Source organism: Suncus etruscus, chromosome X (assembly GCF_024139225.1).
Source record: "Suncus etruscus isolate mSunEtr1 chromosome X, mSunEtr1.pri.cur, whole genome shotgun sequence".
NCBI lineage: Eukaryota > Metazoa > Chordata > Mammalia > Eulipotyphla > Soricidae > Suncus > Suncus etruscus.
Window position 1 is genome coordinate 31,352,045 of NC_064868.1, and position 12,258 is coordinate 31,364,302.

A 12,258-nucleotide genomic window follows, 5' to 3' on the forward strand; every position below is an offset into this window, starting at 1 on the left:
CAGCATGGGTGACAACTGATACTGTCTGTATAGAGGTCTCAAGCCATATAGAAAAGACTGCTGGGAACATATTGCCACAAGTTCTAGGCATCTAGTACACATTCAACAAATTATTATTATTATTATTATTTACTAGTTTGATGTGTAACCCTCAAAGCAATCTGCCTGAGCAGTGCATATGTGTATTTGAACACATGTCAATCCCATTAAGTGCAGGGATAGATAAATACATTTATTTTCATGTGGAAAAAATTAAAAGTATATACTATTTATTGTTATTATTATAATAAAATGCAGGAGACTGAGAAGGAATAATATTCATCTCAAAATGGAAAGGAAAACTACCTGTTAACCAAATGAGCCAATTAAGCAGAGGCAATAGTAAATTTTGAGTAAAATAATAAATAAATTTGAGTTAAACCTGAAAGCCCTATAAGTACTCACTATGATTATGCAAGAGTATAGACAGTAATCAAAGAGTAGTTCTGATCACTAAAACAAAGTGTACTTGGTGCACTAATGTAAACAACTCCCTAGAAGCAATTAACTCCTTTTCCAATTCTGTATTGCTAGTGTATAATAAGTTTTCACAGCTTTAAAGAGTATATTCTGAATTAAAACTATAAACCAAGTCACTAAGACTTGCCTATTCATCAGGGTATAAACAGGCCAAAGTAAAACATAATAGTGAAATAACTAATAATGTATTCGCTAAATATTTGGATTTTTCCTAGTGAATATTTATTTAAACAGACATTTTTATGGGCCAAAGAGATAGTACAGTGGTTTGGGCACATGTCTTGAAGGCACCGGTTCCAACATTGGTCCCTGGCACCACCCATGACAGTCCCCAGAGTCCTGCTAGGAGTGATCTCAGAGCACAGAGCCAAGAGTAAGTCCTGAGCAAAAACAAACAAAATGAGAGTGGTATTTTGATGCAATATAAAGTGCATTTGAGAATAGCTCACCGAAGTTTCTAAGAAAAATATGTCAGCACCAAGAGTTTTAAATTGTGTTTCTTTGATTTTCTAGGAAGATTCAACACACAAATACACTTGTTCTGAAACTTTATTTCAAGCCTCCATGTCATTTCTATGACCTGTCTGTACATGGCTAATAGAGAGATGATTTTAAGCAATGATTTCTAATTCAATACTCCGAGAAGCTTAACAAGTCAGTTTGGATGTAGAAAAATTGGAGCTCCAACAAAATCTGTTTTGTCCTTGAATTTTTATTTATTTTGGGGAAATACTACAGTCCACTCCAAATACCTTTAAAATAGTAAAAACATAATTCCTTCCTGCCTGTCAAAAGGTTTTCCAGAATATCAAGGACATTAGGCAGATATTAAAATCAGATTTGAGAGGGGTCTGCTGCCAGGGAATATTGTTAAAGATGAGAATCTGGGTCTTGTTGCTGTTTACCCAAAGTGCATCTAACCTTGTGATTTTTCATTTCTTGCCTGAGCTAAATATTTTAATTTAAAGATTGTGACTTTCAAAGTTATTTATAGTTGAATTATAAACACAAAACTCCTACTGTAAATAAAGCACATTCAGAATCCTAATGTACATAACCTTTGAGTCACTTATCACTTGCATTATATAGGACAAGTGAAGCATTAAGTGTCTGTTTGGATCCCACACTCCACCCCTTTGATCCCAAGCCTTTTACACTGACAAAGAGAAGACTCAGTAGCAAGACTGAGAATTCCAGGAGGCTTTCTGTCAGCATCAGAAATGACCCTAGCATTACCAACTTCTCTTTGGGACCTAGTCAGAGAAGATTCACTAATACAACTCCATTCTTTGCAATTCAGAAACATGAATGGGCTTTTCTGCAACTGGTACAATAAAGGTTTCCCTGTAAACCTTTCCTGTTATTATGTTCCCCTCTCCTCCCTTCCTTCTCTCTGCAGCTAGCAGAGTGGAGAGTTCACCCCCTTCCTTGCTAAAGTCTCCTGTAAAGAAAAAGAGACCAGTATGCTGCAGTCAAGGTCCTAAGCAAGGTGAATTAGACCCGATTCTCTTTTAATCTTATTAGATGGCCTATTTAATCATTCTGGATAATTTTTTCATGACTCCTTTTTATAAAACTATTAAACACCTTAATTTTCACTCCAATTTCATTTCACCTCTTCTATCATCTAGCCACGATTTTCTCATCCTAAAACTTGCTTTGGGTACAGTCCCTAAATTCACCCCATGATTTTCTTTCTCTGGGAATATTCACAGTGATCTCATAATGTCTATAGTTTGAAAGTGACATAAGTCCTGATAAATAATCAGGAAGGAAGACAAATTTGGCAGTGGTCTATCTTTCTAGGTCTGGCCTATGGCTGGAACAGACCAGGAGCAAAGATTTGCCAATACCACGTAAGCATTAAAGCTCCAGACATCAAAATTCCCCTGAAGCACTGGTAGAAATTTCTTGCAGTCAAGGCTAGGTTACTTCCCACATATCTCAGTCCTATAACCCTCAACAGCCCAGGAGGACCTGAATTTTATGCACATGAGTTAAATATGCACACCAAAATGTAGAGTGAAATTACTGAACAAGCATACAACTTTCTTGAACTCAACAATAAGATAGTGAATACAAGCTAAAACATTGATTTCCGACTAATTTCCTTAAAGCTTCAAGTAGAAAAGATCCCAGTCACACAAAGTGAATATTAGGGGATAAAATGAGCCATAATCATCTTAATGATCTTCACTCCTTCTCTTACTCCACCTGGTATTAATTCCAGAAGGGGTTCCTGACCAATATTTGTTAAGCTGGGATCTCCTTTGAGTTTGTAGCATTCTTAAGCAAATGCCCCCTGGTAAATAAGGATAAAATCAACAAGTGCTCTTGTACATTCAAAAATACCTTTGACTATTTTCTATTTTCTTGGTTTGCCAGCCACACTCAGTTATGACTAGGACTTACATCTAGCTCTGTGCTCAGGGAGCATTTCTGATGGTGCTAGGTACCACATGTAGTCCCAGGATTAAACTAGGATTGATCATATGCAAGGCAAGTCCTTTTAACTCCATTATTATCTCTGACCCCTTAAATAGAATTTTGACCTAGCCAACTCAATCTTATTTATAGGAAATAGCAGAAACTTAGTTACCTCAACCAGAACACATGGGCTCTTCCCTATTTTTCACTTTCTCTGTACCTATCACAACTAACTTTGCCATCAAATCATCAAATAAAAAATCTCTTCTAGTCTCATTGCAGCCATCTTCCTTTTGGTCACTGTCTGCAGAAGCACTGCACTGTGACTGCCCCTCACACTTCTCCTTCCCACAATCTCTGTCTCCCCTGTAAGGATGGAGAGAAACCAGGCTGTTTGGGAAGCATCTTCCTCAGCAATCCTGCTCACATGTAGTTTATCAGTGTAAGCTTCAACTTCACCTATATTTGCCTGGATGCTCTAGCCAAAGTGCAGCCTATTAGGATATCTGCAGATCTACACTCACTCTCATTTCCACTGAAATTGCCCTGCTATAACTTTGCAATTTGGTTATCTCTCATTTTAATTTTAATAGTATAAGTTTTTCCCAGAATGAAACATTGGTTTATGATATATAAGATTCTATGGTACAGCTTTATGAATACGTATCTGTATACTACATACGAATTGCTATCCCAAGTCTAATTTCCAGTACCAATTAATTTTAGAATGTAGCTCACACTTTGTCTACTCTAGGAAAGCTAGCCCAAAAGGCTTTCCTAGGCTGCCTCACAGGTATTCACCGATTTTCCACATGTACTATCTCCCAGAGATTGTTTCCATCTGAGAATATTTTTTGCTTCTATGAAAAAATTATAATTTGGCTAATCATACCAATGCCCTTATATCATAGGGATAGACTTTTGTCTTAGTTAACACTTAGTTAACACTTAACCTTAAAAATATGTCTCATAGGTGCCGGAGAGATAGCATGGAGTCAGGGCATTTGCCTTGCATGCAGAAGGACAGTAGTTCAAATCCTGGCATCCCATTTGGTCCCTCGAGCTTGCCAGGAGCAATTTCTGAGCATAGAGCCAGGAGTAACCCCTGAGTGCAGTCAGGTGTGATCCAACTCTCCCCCCAAAATGTGTCTCATAGAAAGTTATAGGTACACTTGGCAAATGGAAATAGATTTCAGAGAGCTGCAAGATGTCAACTGGCTGATTATTTATCTCACAGATGTGAGGCTGTAAGTTCAATCTGTGATCTTGGTGGCACTGTCACCGGCGACCACAACAAGAGTGTGCTAATTTCCACTCACAGTAATCGAGTTTGTAAGGACCACAACTAAAAGTGTGACCAGATCATAACCAAATCCAAGTTATGACCTAGTATACAATTGCATCTAAAGGTGTGTGAGCACTGCACTCAAAATATGCAAAGAACAGCTATCACAACCACAATAGTGATGAGAAAAACAAAAACCCACTAAACTTTATTTTGAGTTTTTTTTTACTTCTTGATAAATAAAACAAAATGGGCTGGAATTAGTATAGGAAATAAGCTTACTTTGCACCTGGTTAACATGGGTTTCATTCCCAGGATTCCCATATGGTCCCCAGCAAAATTGATTTCTAAGCTCAGATGCAGAAGTAACCCTGGAACACCACTGAGTATAACCCCCGATAAATAACCTAACTTAAAAAAAATATGCACCCTGAGATCATTTCTGGTAGGGCTCATGGAACCATATAAGGTGCTGTGGTTTATGTTTGAGTCAGCCACATGCAAGACAAGCACCTTACACACTATATTATTTATCTAGACCCAAGAATTCATTCTTGATTTAGGAACATGTATGAAACATTTTTATTGGGAGATTGTTGGGGACTAGCAAGACAAAGGAGGACAAGATGGGTATTTTATAAGACATTTCAGTCCCCAAAGAAGAATGCTAGCTTGGCAGGGATCCTCTTTTTTTGAAAGCTTTTAGAGGATTTTATTTATATATCATAGCTTACAATATCAAGGTGCATATTTTTTCATATTTTTTAAATTTTTATTTTGATCATATTGGCTTACATATCTTTCACAGTAGTATTTTAGGTACATATTAACACTGAATCAGAGAATACCCATCACCAAATTTGTCCTTCCCCCATCCCTGTTCCCTTCCTGCAACCCATATCCCCCACCATCACCCTCCGGGCTGCTAGAGTAGATGGTCCCCTCTTTGTCTAGCTTACTATTAGTGATCATATATCTGTTTGGTCCTGGTACCCACACTTGTTTCCCCCTCTATTTGAGAGGCGGAGCTAGATAGTTTGAGTTATGTGGTTTTGTTTGAAGGAAAAAAAGCAATAGAATGGGGTAAAAAAATCAAATAAGTTGAAAATGGGTGGAGTCCTTCTAGAGGCTTTCAACCTCAGTTTGAGGACATGTAAAAGGTAATTGAAACACCATAACAATACAGAAAGAAATATCAAATTAAATATCCAGTGAACACTACAGCAATAAAGACAAGCACTGCACAATAGTCTTGGTCCTGAAATCAAACCATGCCGGAGTACAAAAAGAAAGAGAAAGAAAAAATAAAATTGGAGACATCAATTTCAATATCTACACCAAAATAAAGAAGTCAAAAAATCAATGTGTGTGTGTGTGTAAAAAGATTATTTTGTGCTCCCCACCACCACATAGGCACAGTAACTCTTGGGGATATTATAGAGGGAATTCTCTTGGCCTAGGAGATACAGGGTTTCTGGCAGGGATCCTCTTAGTTGCTCTTTCTCTGCCTCCTCTCCCCAATAATTTCCCTTAAAAGAGTTCATTACAAAGATATTTACCCTGATGAACTAAAGACCTCAAATGTGCAAATGTCTATCCTGGATAGGTTAAGTTAGACATTTAACCAGAGAATGATGTTGTTGTCCATCTAATAATTACTGGTTCTAAACAGCAAATATACATGGAGAACCATCAGAGTTCTCAGTCTATGAGCCTGTGTTCCCTCTGACCCCATGTTTTTTCTTTAATATTTATGTCTTGTCTCTTAATACTTGCAGTACCCCTGCTTCAGGCCTGTGCATCTGAGCCCAGTCCTGGGCAGGAGAGAGGTTTTATTTTTGTTCAGTTTTGATCTGAGGAAATCGAGCCTTTTGGATCCATTTTAAATACAAAGGACCTTCTATTAAAAATAAATAATAATGTATATTTCTTGGAAATTATTATACCTACTATGCTTAGAAAACTCTAAATGTCACATGGGTCACAACCATATTGGTTTCCTTCATAAGAAAGGGGAAAAGAAAACAACTGAAATAGGATTGAGAAAAGGAGAGAGATCCAGAGAGGAGGGATTCTTGGAGGCTGAGAACTACACTGGTATATGTTTGTTGCTGCACATGAATATGGTGCCCCCACCCATGTTACATACATCTTGCTATTGGCATATGTACTTTTATACTTTCATGTTTTCAAGCTAGGATGTATGTTGGTGCTCTTGGGCACATTAGTCTCTCTTTCTCTTATCTTCTCCTTCCCCTTCTTCAGGGTCTCAGATAAATCCGTTTTTACTTTAAAAAAAATACCACACATACTGTTCAATCTTGGGTACAGAGAAGAAATCTCTAGTCTAAGAGATGTAGTTTGGAGTATCAGGTTGACTTTTCACGTACTTTGCAATGTTTGGTAAGACAAATTAATATATTATACAAGCAAACAATCATACCTAGCATTTGCCAAATTATCAAACCTAGGAGGTGAGGTAATATTTCAAATAATCCCTTGTGACTGGAGAAGCCTAATATTTGTGCAAATCAGTTTAAAGAGAGTTCTCGCTCTTAGCATCATACCTCTTCATGTAGGTCTCGCCAACGGGAATTAAATGTCTCGAGCTCCTCGTTAATGAGTTCATCCATGACTCCACCATCTGTCAGGGTCTGTGCCAATACGCGAATCTGATTTGGGTTATCATCTGAATGCTGCATCAAATGGTCAAGTGACTGAAACACATATGTAACAATATCATTTATCATTTTGTTCTTAATATAATGAGCTACTATAAAGTACTCAGCATATAAATATGATCAATTCATGCTATTTAACCTTTATTTCATTGTGATTCTAAAACATAAAATAGCATTGCTGCCTATAAAAATATTGTGTTGCTCTCTCTAGATAGACATGAAATTATCACAATACTGTAGATACAAATTTACTGTATTTTCCCCCCAAAAAGTGCATCTTATGGCGCATTGCCAACTAGAACTGAAGCCTGAGTGCAGGGGAGGAGAGCATCTAAAAAATATGTGCGTCTTATGGCCAGGTGCGTCTTATAGAGCAAAAAATATGGTAAATATCACTCAACAATCACCTTATTTTTCAAATCTGCCTATTTAAAGGCAAGGATACTTCAAATAGTATTTTTTAAAAGAGTAAAATGCTCCATATTGCCCTTAGGGATGTGACTGTGGCCAGAGATGAACAAGTGGCATGATTCTGACTGTATATATGCAGTAAGAAAGTCTAGAACAGAGTTTCTTTCTAAATTTATTTGTCAAAGCCACAGACTTTTGAGAAGAAAACCCTTTGCCTTTCCCAGTTCCAAAAAATAATGACCCAGAGGTAGAGCAGCTGTATTTTGACAGGAAAGCAATAAAAAGGAAGATGATTCGTTTCAATCTGGCCAGTTAATAGGATGACAGCATTACTACCTCGTTTGTTCAGGACACTGTGCTTTCATTGGGCAGTATAATTTGGCTTCATTTTTATTGGAAGTTGTATAGCACCACTGATTCAAATGAATGTTTGATAAATGAACACTTCTGAATGACACAGGTCCAAAAGGACTGTCCAATTAAGGCTGTCCCCACTGTTCGCTGACACCCCGTAAAGTTTTATCATTCTCTTGGGAAAATAAGGATGTTAGATATAATGATACATGCATTTGTGCTATGACTGTTCTAAAACTCCAGTTTTATTCTAGGAGACATTTTATATCACCTTCACAACTGTATTAATTTCTATACATGATGTTAGTAGAGTCACTGAGGCTAGGGAAGTCTCAATACACAAATTAAATAGTAATGTTACATATAAATTGCATCTGGAAAATGACCAAAAGTAGAATAAAATGCATATCATTTAAATGACTAATATTAATATAATTACCCTGAAAATGTGCACTTTGAATTTTACTTTGTGGGCGGGTGGGCCCATGTGCTTATGGGCTATTCCTGGTTCTGTGCTCAGGAGCGACCCCTGGTGGCACCTGGGATTCAAATTGGGGTCAGTGCGACACTAAAAAAGTGCTTGAAATACTTGTATTATGTTTCAGACTCTAATTATACCTTTTAATGGCCTTCAAAATCAAACTTGGAAATGTAATAAGACTCATTACATGCAAAAGTGTGTAAAAGTTTAATATATGCAATTCAATGTCAAAGCTTGACTATAAAGTGCAAATTTATGATTCTAAATAATTCGAGCCTCTATATGTCAATTATGCAAAATGTTTTTTTAAGACTGGACAGAAAGTTTTAGATTTTTGACCCTGTTTAACTATACTCAAAAGAAAAAAATGTACATTCAAAATATCTTTGTGGGCATGCAATATAAATTTAAATGAAGTGTTAACACAACTTTAGTGTCATAAGAAAAAGCAAGTGTTTCCTATTAGAGGTTACTAAAATGTTTAAAATCCTGAGACTTGGGGGGCTGAAATGATATCACAATGGTAGGGCATTTGCCTTGCACACAGCCAACCTGGGAAAGACCCTGGCTCAATTCCAGGCATCCCATATGGTTTCCTTAGCCTGCCAGGAGTGATTTCTGAGTGCCGAGCCAGGAGTAAGCCATGAGCACTTCCGGGTGTGGCCCCAAAACAAAAACAAACAAAAATTCCTGAGACTGGAAGTTTATTGGTGGAAATAATGACATCTAAAGAATCAGTGCTGGGTGAGGGAGAATAACCACATTTTCTGGGCACTTTGCCTTGACTTCATTTTCTGTGGTTAGTACTTGATATTTTTCAAAGCTGCATATAAATTATAATGTGGATAAATTTACAACTTACAACTAGCACCTCTGAGAGTTCCTCTGCTCCACCAGGAATATTTTCAGTAGATTTTAGTTTCAATTCTACTTCATTAAGCCACTTGTTTGCCTTCTCCAAGTATGATAGTAACTCATGCCAACATGCCCAAACTTCCTAAGAAAGAAATATATATATATATGTATATAAAACAGATTAAATATTTTAATGGAAAAGTGAATATGAGACTTATATTCCCATTTATAAAATTTCCAAAATGAATATAATGTCTGTTTTACATCACTTGGCTTGGTACCACCAGTCATTTAGATATGATGATCTAATATGTATATAATTACAAATAATGAATGAATTTAAAATTCAACAATTTACTTTTTAAAATAAAATAACACATTAATAACATCTCTATAAAATATATAAATAAATACCTATAGTACATGCATATATTTAATATTCAACATATAAATTATTACCTCTTTTCTTTGCTATCCTTTAGATTTAGCATATATAATTTAAAACTAAAAGGAAGAATTTATAAATAGTGTCCTTTAAGAAAATCTAAGATCTTAGATAAGTGATCATGTATTTGTTTCCTAAATAATAGTCATGATTATCTCGTACTTTCTGTTATAAATCTGTGGTAAGCAGCACCATGAACTTAGATATTTCTGTAATTCAAATTATTTCTTATACTTATAGTACCAAAAATATTATTTCAATACTATATTACATTAAATAGCCTTTGCATACTTTTTAAAATATTTAATATCCAAAATTATTCATAGTTTCAAACAGAACTTTAAGATTGATATTGATAGAGAAAAAGCTAGATTATTTTTCTGACCTTGAAATGAGGAAGAATAGTTTAAGACATTTTTGAAAAAATGCTCACAAGACAGAGATGAATTAACTTGATTCTGTTAAAATTAAAAGCTATTCATTAGTATTTGAAAAATAGCTCAAACTTGAAAGCATTTGCAAAAATTGCAACTGATGAATAAGACTATAAAAGGAATGCCAAAAATCCAAAAGATAAAGGACAAATAAACAGAACAATGAAAGGAAATCCAATGCCAGTATTTCAAGTTAAAAGATGCATGTATACCCAATAAGTTTATGAAAATATGTCGAAGTTCATTAGTAATAATGAAATATAAATAATTATTGGGCTGAGGTATACATATGCATAAAGATTAAAATATGTATAATTTTGACTTGCACAATGATATGCTTCAGGTTTCCATGCGTGAAACAAGTTATATATTAGCATGAATTTTTATTTATTGCTCATGACTGTGAATACTGTAATGACCATTTTTAAAAATAACTTGTCATTTTCAGCAATGGAGAATTGCTCACATATTCTAAAACCCAGTATCTCCCTTTTTTAGTACATATCCTCAGAGAAACTGCTCTGCATGGAAAACAAAGAAGCTTGCAAAAATGTTCATTTCAGCACTTTTTTGTGATAACACAAATTAGAAAATAGAAAAGTAATCTCAATGTTCACTGGAAAGAGAATGTGAATATACTGCCTCAATTGTGAATATGAATAAATTAGTCAAGGATTAATCTCATACTAAGATATGGTGAGAAAAAAAAAGGATACTCTAGGAAACTACTTGCTAAAATTGCCCATTTGTATAATGCTCAAAACAAGCAAAAAACTCAGCAATATTGTGTTTAGGCATTCACAAATGTCAAAACATATTTTGGAAGGAATGTTTAAGAAAGGGAAATTTCTGGACAATGGTGCTATTTTTCAGGAAAAAATGCAGGGAGATACAATAGAAAAAATACATGAATAACCACATTCTGGGCCAGAGAGCTAGTACAGCAGGTAAGGTACATCTATCTAACTCAGCTTCCATTACTGGTATCCCAAAAGTTCCCCCACACCTGCCAGGAGTGATTCCCAAATGCAGAGCTAGAAGTAACCCATGAGCATCACCAGGTAAAACCCTGAAACCTAAACAACAGCAACAGCAATAACCATCACAATATAGTGGCTTTCATACTGTAAACACAGGGCCTATCTGTGAACTTTGTAGTATATTCGCTTTCACCTGCTAAGCCTCTACTGCCAGCAGCAAAAATAAAACCGTAGGGAGCAGACTTAATTTTAAGAAAAACTAAAATTCAATGTGATTTCCAGTATGTCACCATTGTTTTGAGCCCTTGAAACGAAAGAAGGTCATTCACTGTATAACTGAATCGCAGTATCCATTGAAATAGCAGTGGCCTGGGATTTTATGTACAGTTTATCATTGAAAAAGAAATGAGTTATTGTTCGTTAAAAGGTGATAAAAATCTGACATCTGGGTCATTTCCTATTCCTGCTGGACTACAGGCTGCATTCCTTCTGGGCAAGTATCCCAGCAGGGAAAATATACATATCACCTTACATACCCAAGGGTACGATAGAGCTTTGAAGATAAGGAGATGTTCTTGGTAATGTGTCTTATTAACTCCACTGCAGACTGGGGTAAGAAACTACCTTGCTGATTTACCCATCAGGATGGATGGCCTCTGGTGTCCTCCATGTGTCTGAAAGACACAGCTGCAGTGGCTGAACGTACCAGCTTTCTAGGTCACCTTTGCAAAATAAAACAGTCTTGTAGCCTGATATGGAGCTAAAAGTAATGAAACTAACTGTTCAACTAAACAGGTTGGAACTCAAAATAACTTTGCAATGACAGACTTCCAAGTGGCTTTGAAGAGAAGATAAATGAAAAAGAAAACTTCCAAATTGGCAGGTGGTGCTGCTGTTACAGCCACCACAGCCCTGCTCAGCCAATTTAAGATCACAGATAATCCATACAGGAAAGCATTTTCAACTCATCTCTGATCTATGAGACATGAATGAAAAGTCCTCAAGTGATAGAGACAAGGAGGAAAATCAAGTATTAAGAGGTTGTAAAACCAAACTTAAAACGCTGGTTTGTCAGTGTGTGATATAAAAGATCGAGTATTCAGTATTATTTCAGGCTGAGAAAAGAGACCTGGTATGTATTCTAGGGAGAAGAAAAGACATGAAAATGTGTACTTTCTGGCCAAGAGATAAGAATTACACAACTGTGATCCACTGAATTATAGGATATAAACAAAGACAATAGTAATCTTTGAGATTTAAGTTAGGAAATATGAACCTATTTATTAAAAAGAAACGAAACCCTACATGTCTATCATACATAATAGCAGGACATCACATGTAGAGGACTCTGGCAGACACAAAAACCAAAAATTTAAGACAGGAACC

At 35.9% G+C, this 12,258-nt stretch overlaps 1 protein-coding gene across 1 annotated transcript in view; it reads right to left on the bottom strand.

Moving 5' to 3' along the window:
* Positions 1–12,258, bottom strand: part of DMD (dystrophin) — a 2,686,579-nt gene that overhangs the window by 1,679,599 nt on the left and 994,722 nt on the right. Inside the window, exons 28-29 of the mRNA XM_049766737.1 lie at positions 9,021–9,155; positions 6,799–6,948 (exon numbers count right to left, since the gene is read on the bottom strand). Coding sequence (XP_049622694.1) covers positions 6,799–6,948; positions 9,021–9,155 — 285 coding nt within the window. The remainder of the gene's footprint in view (positions 1–6,798; positions 6,949–9,020; positions 9,156–12,258) is intronic.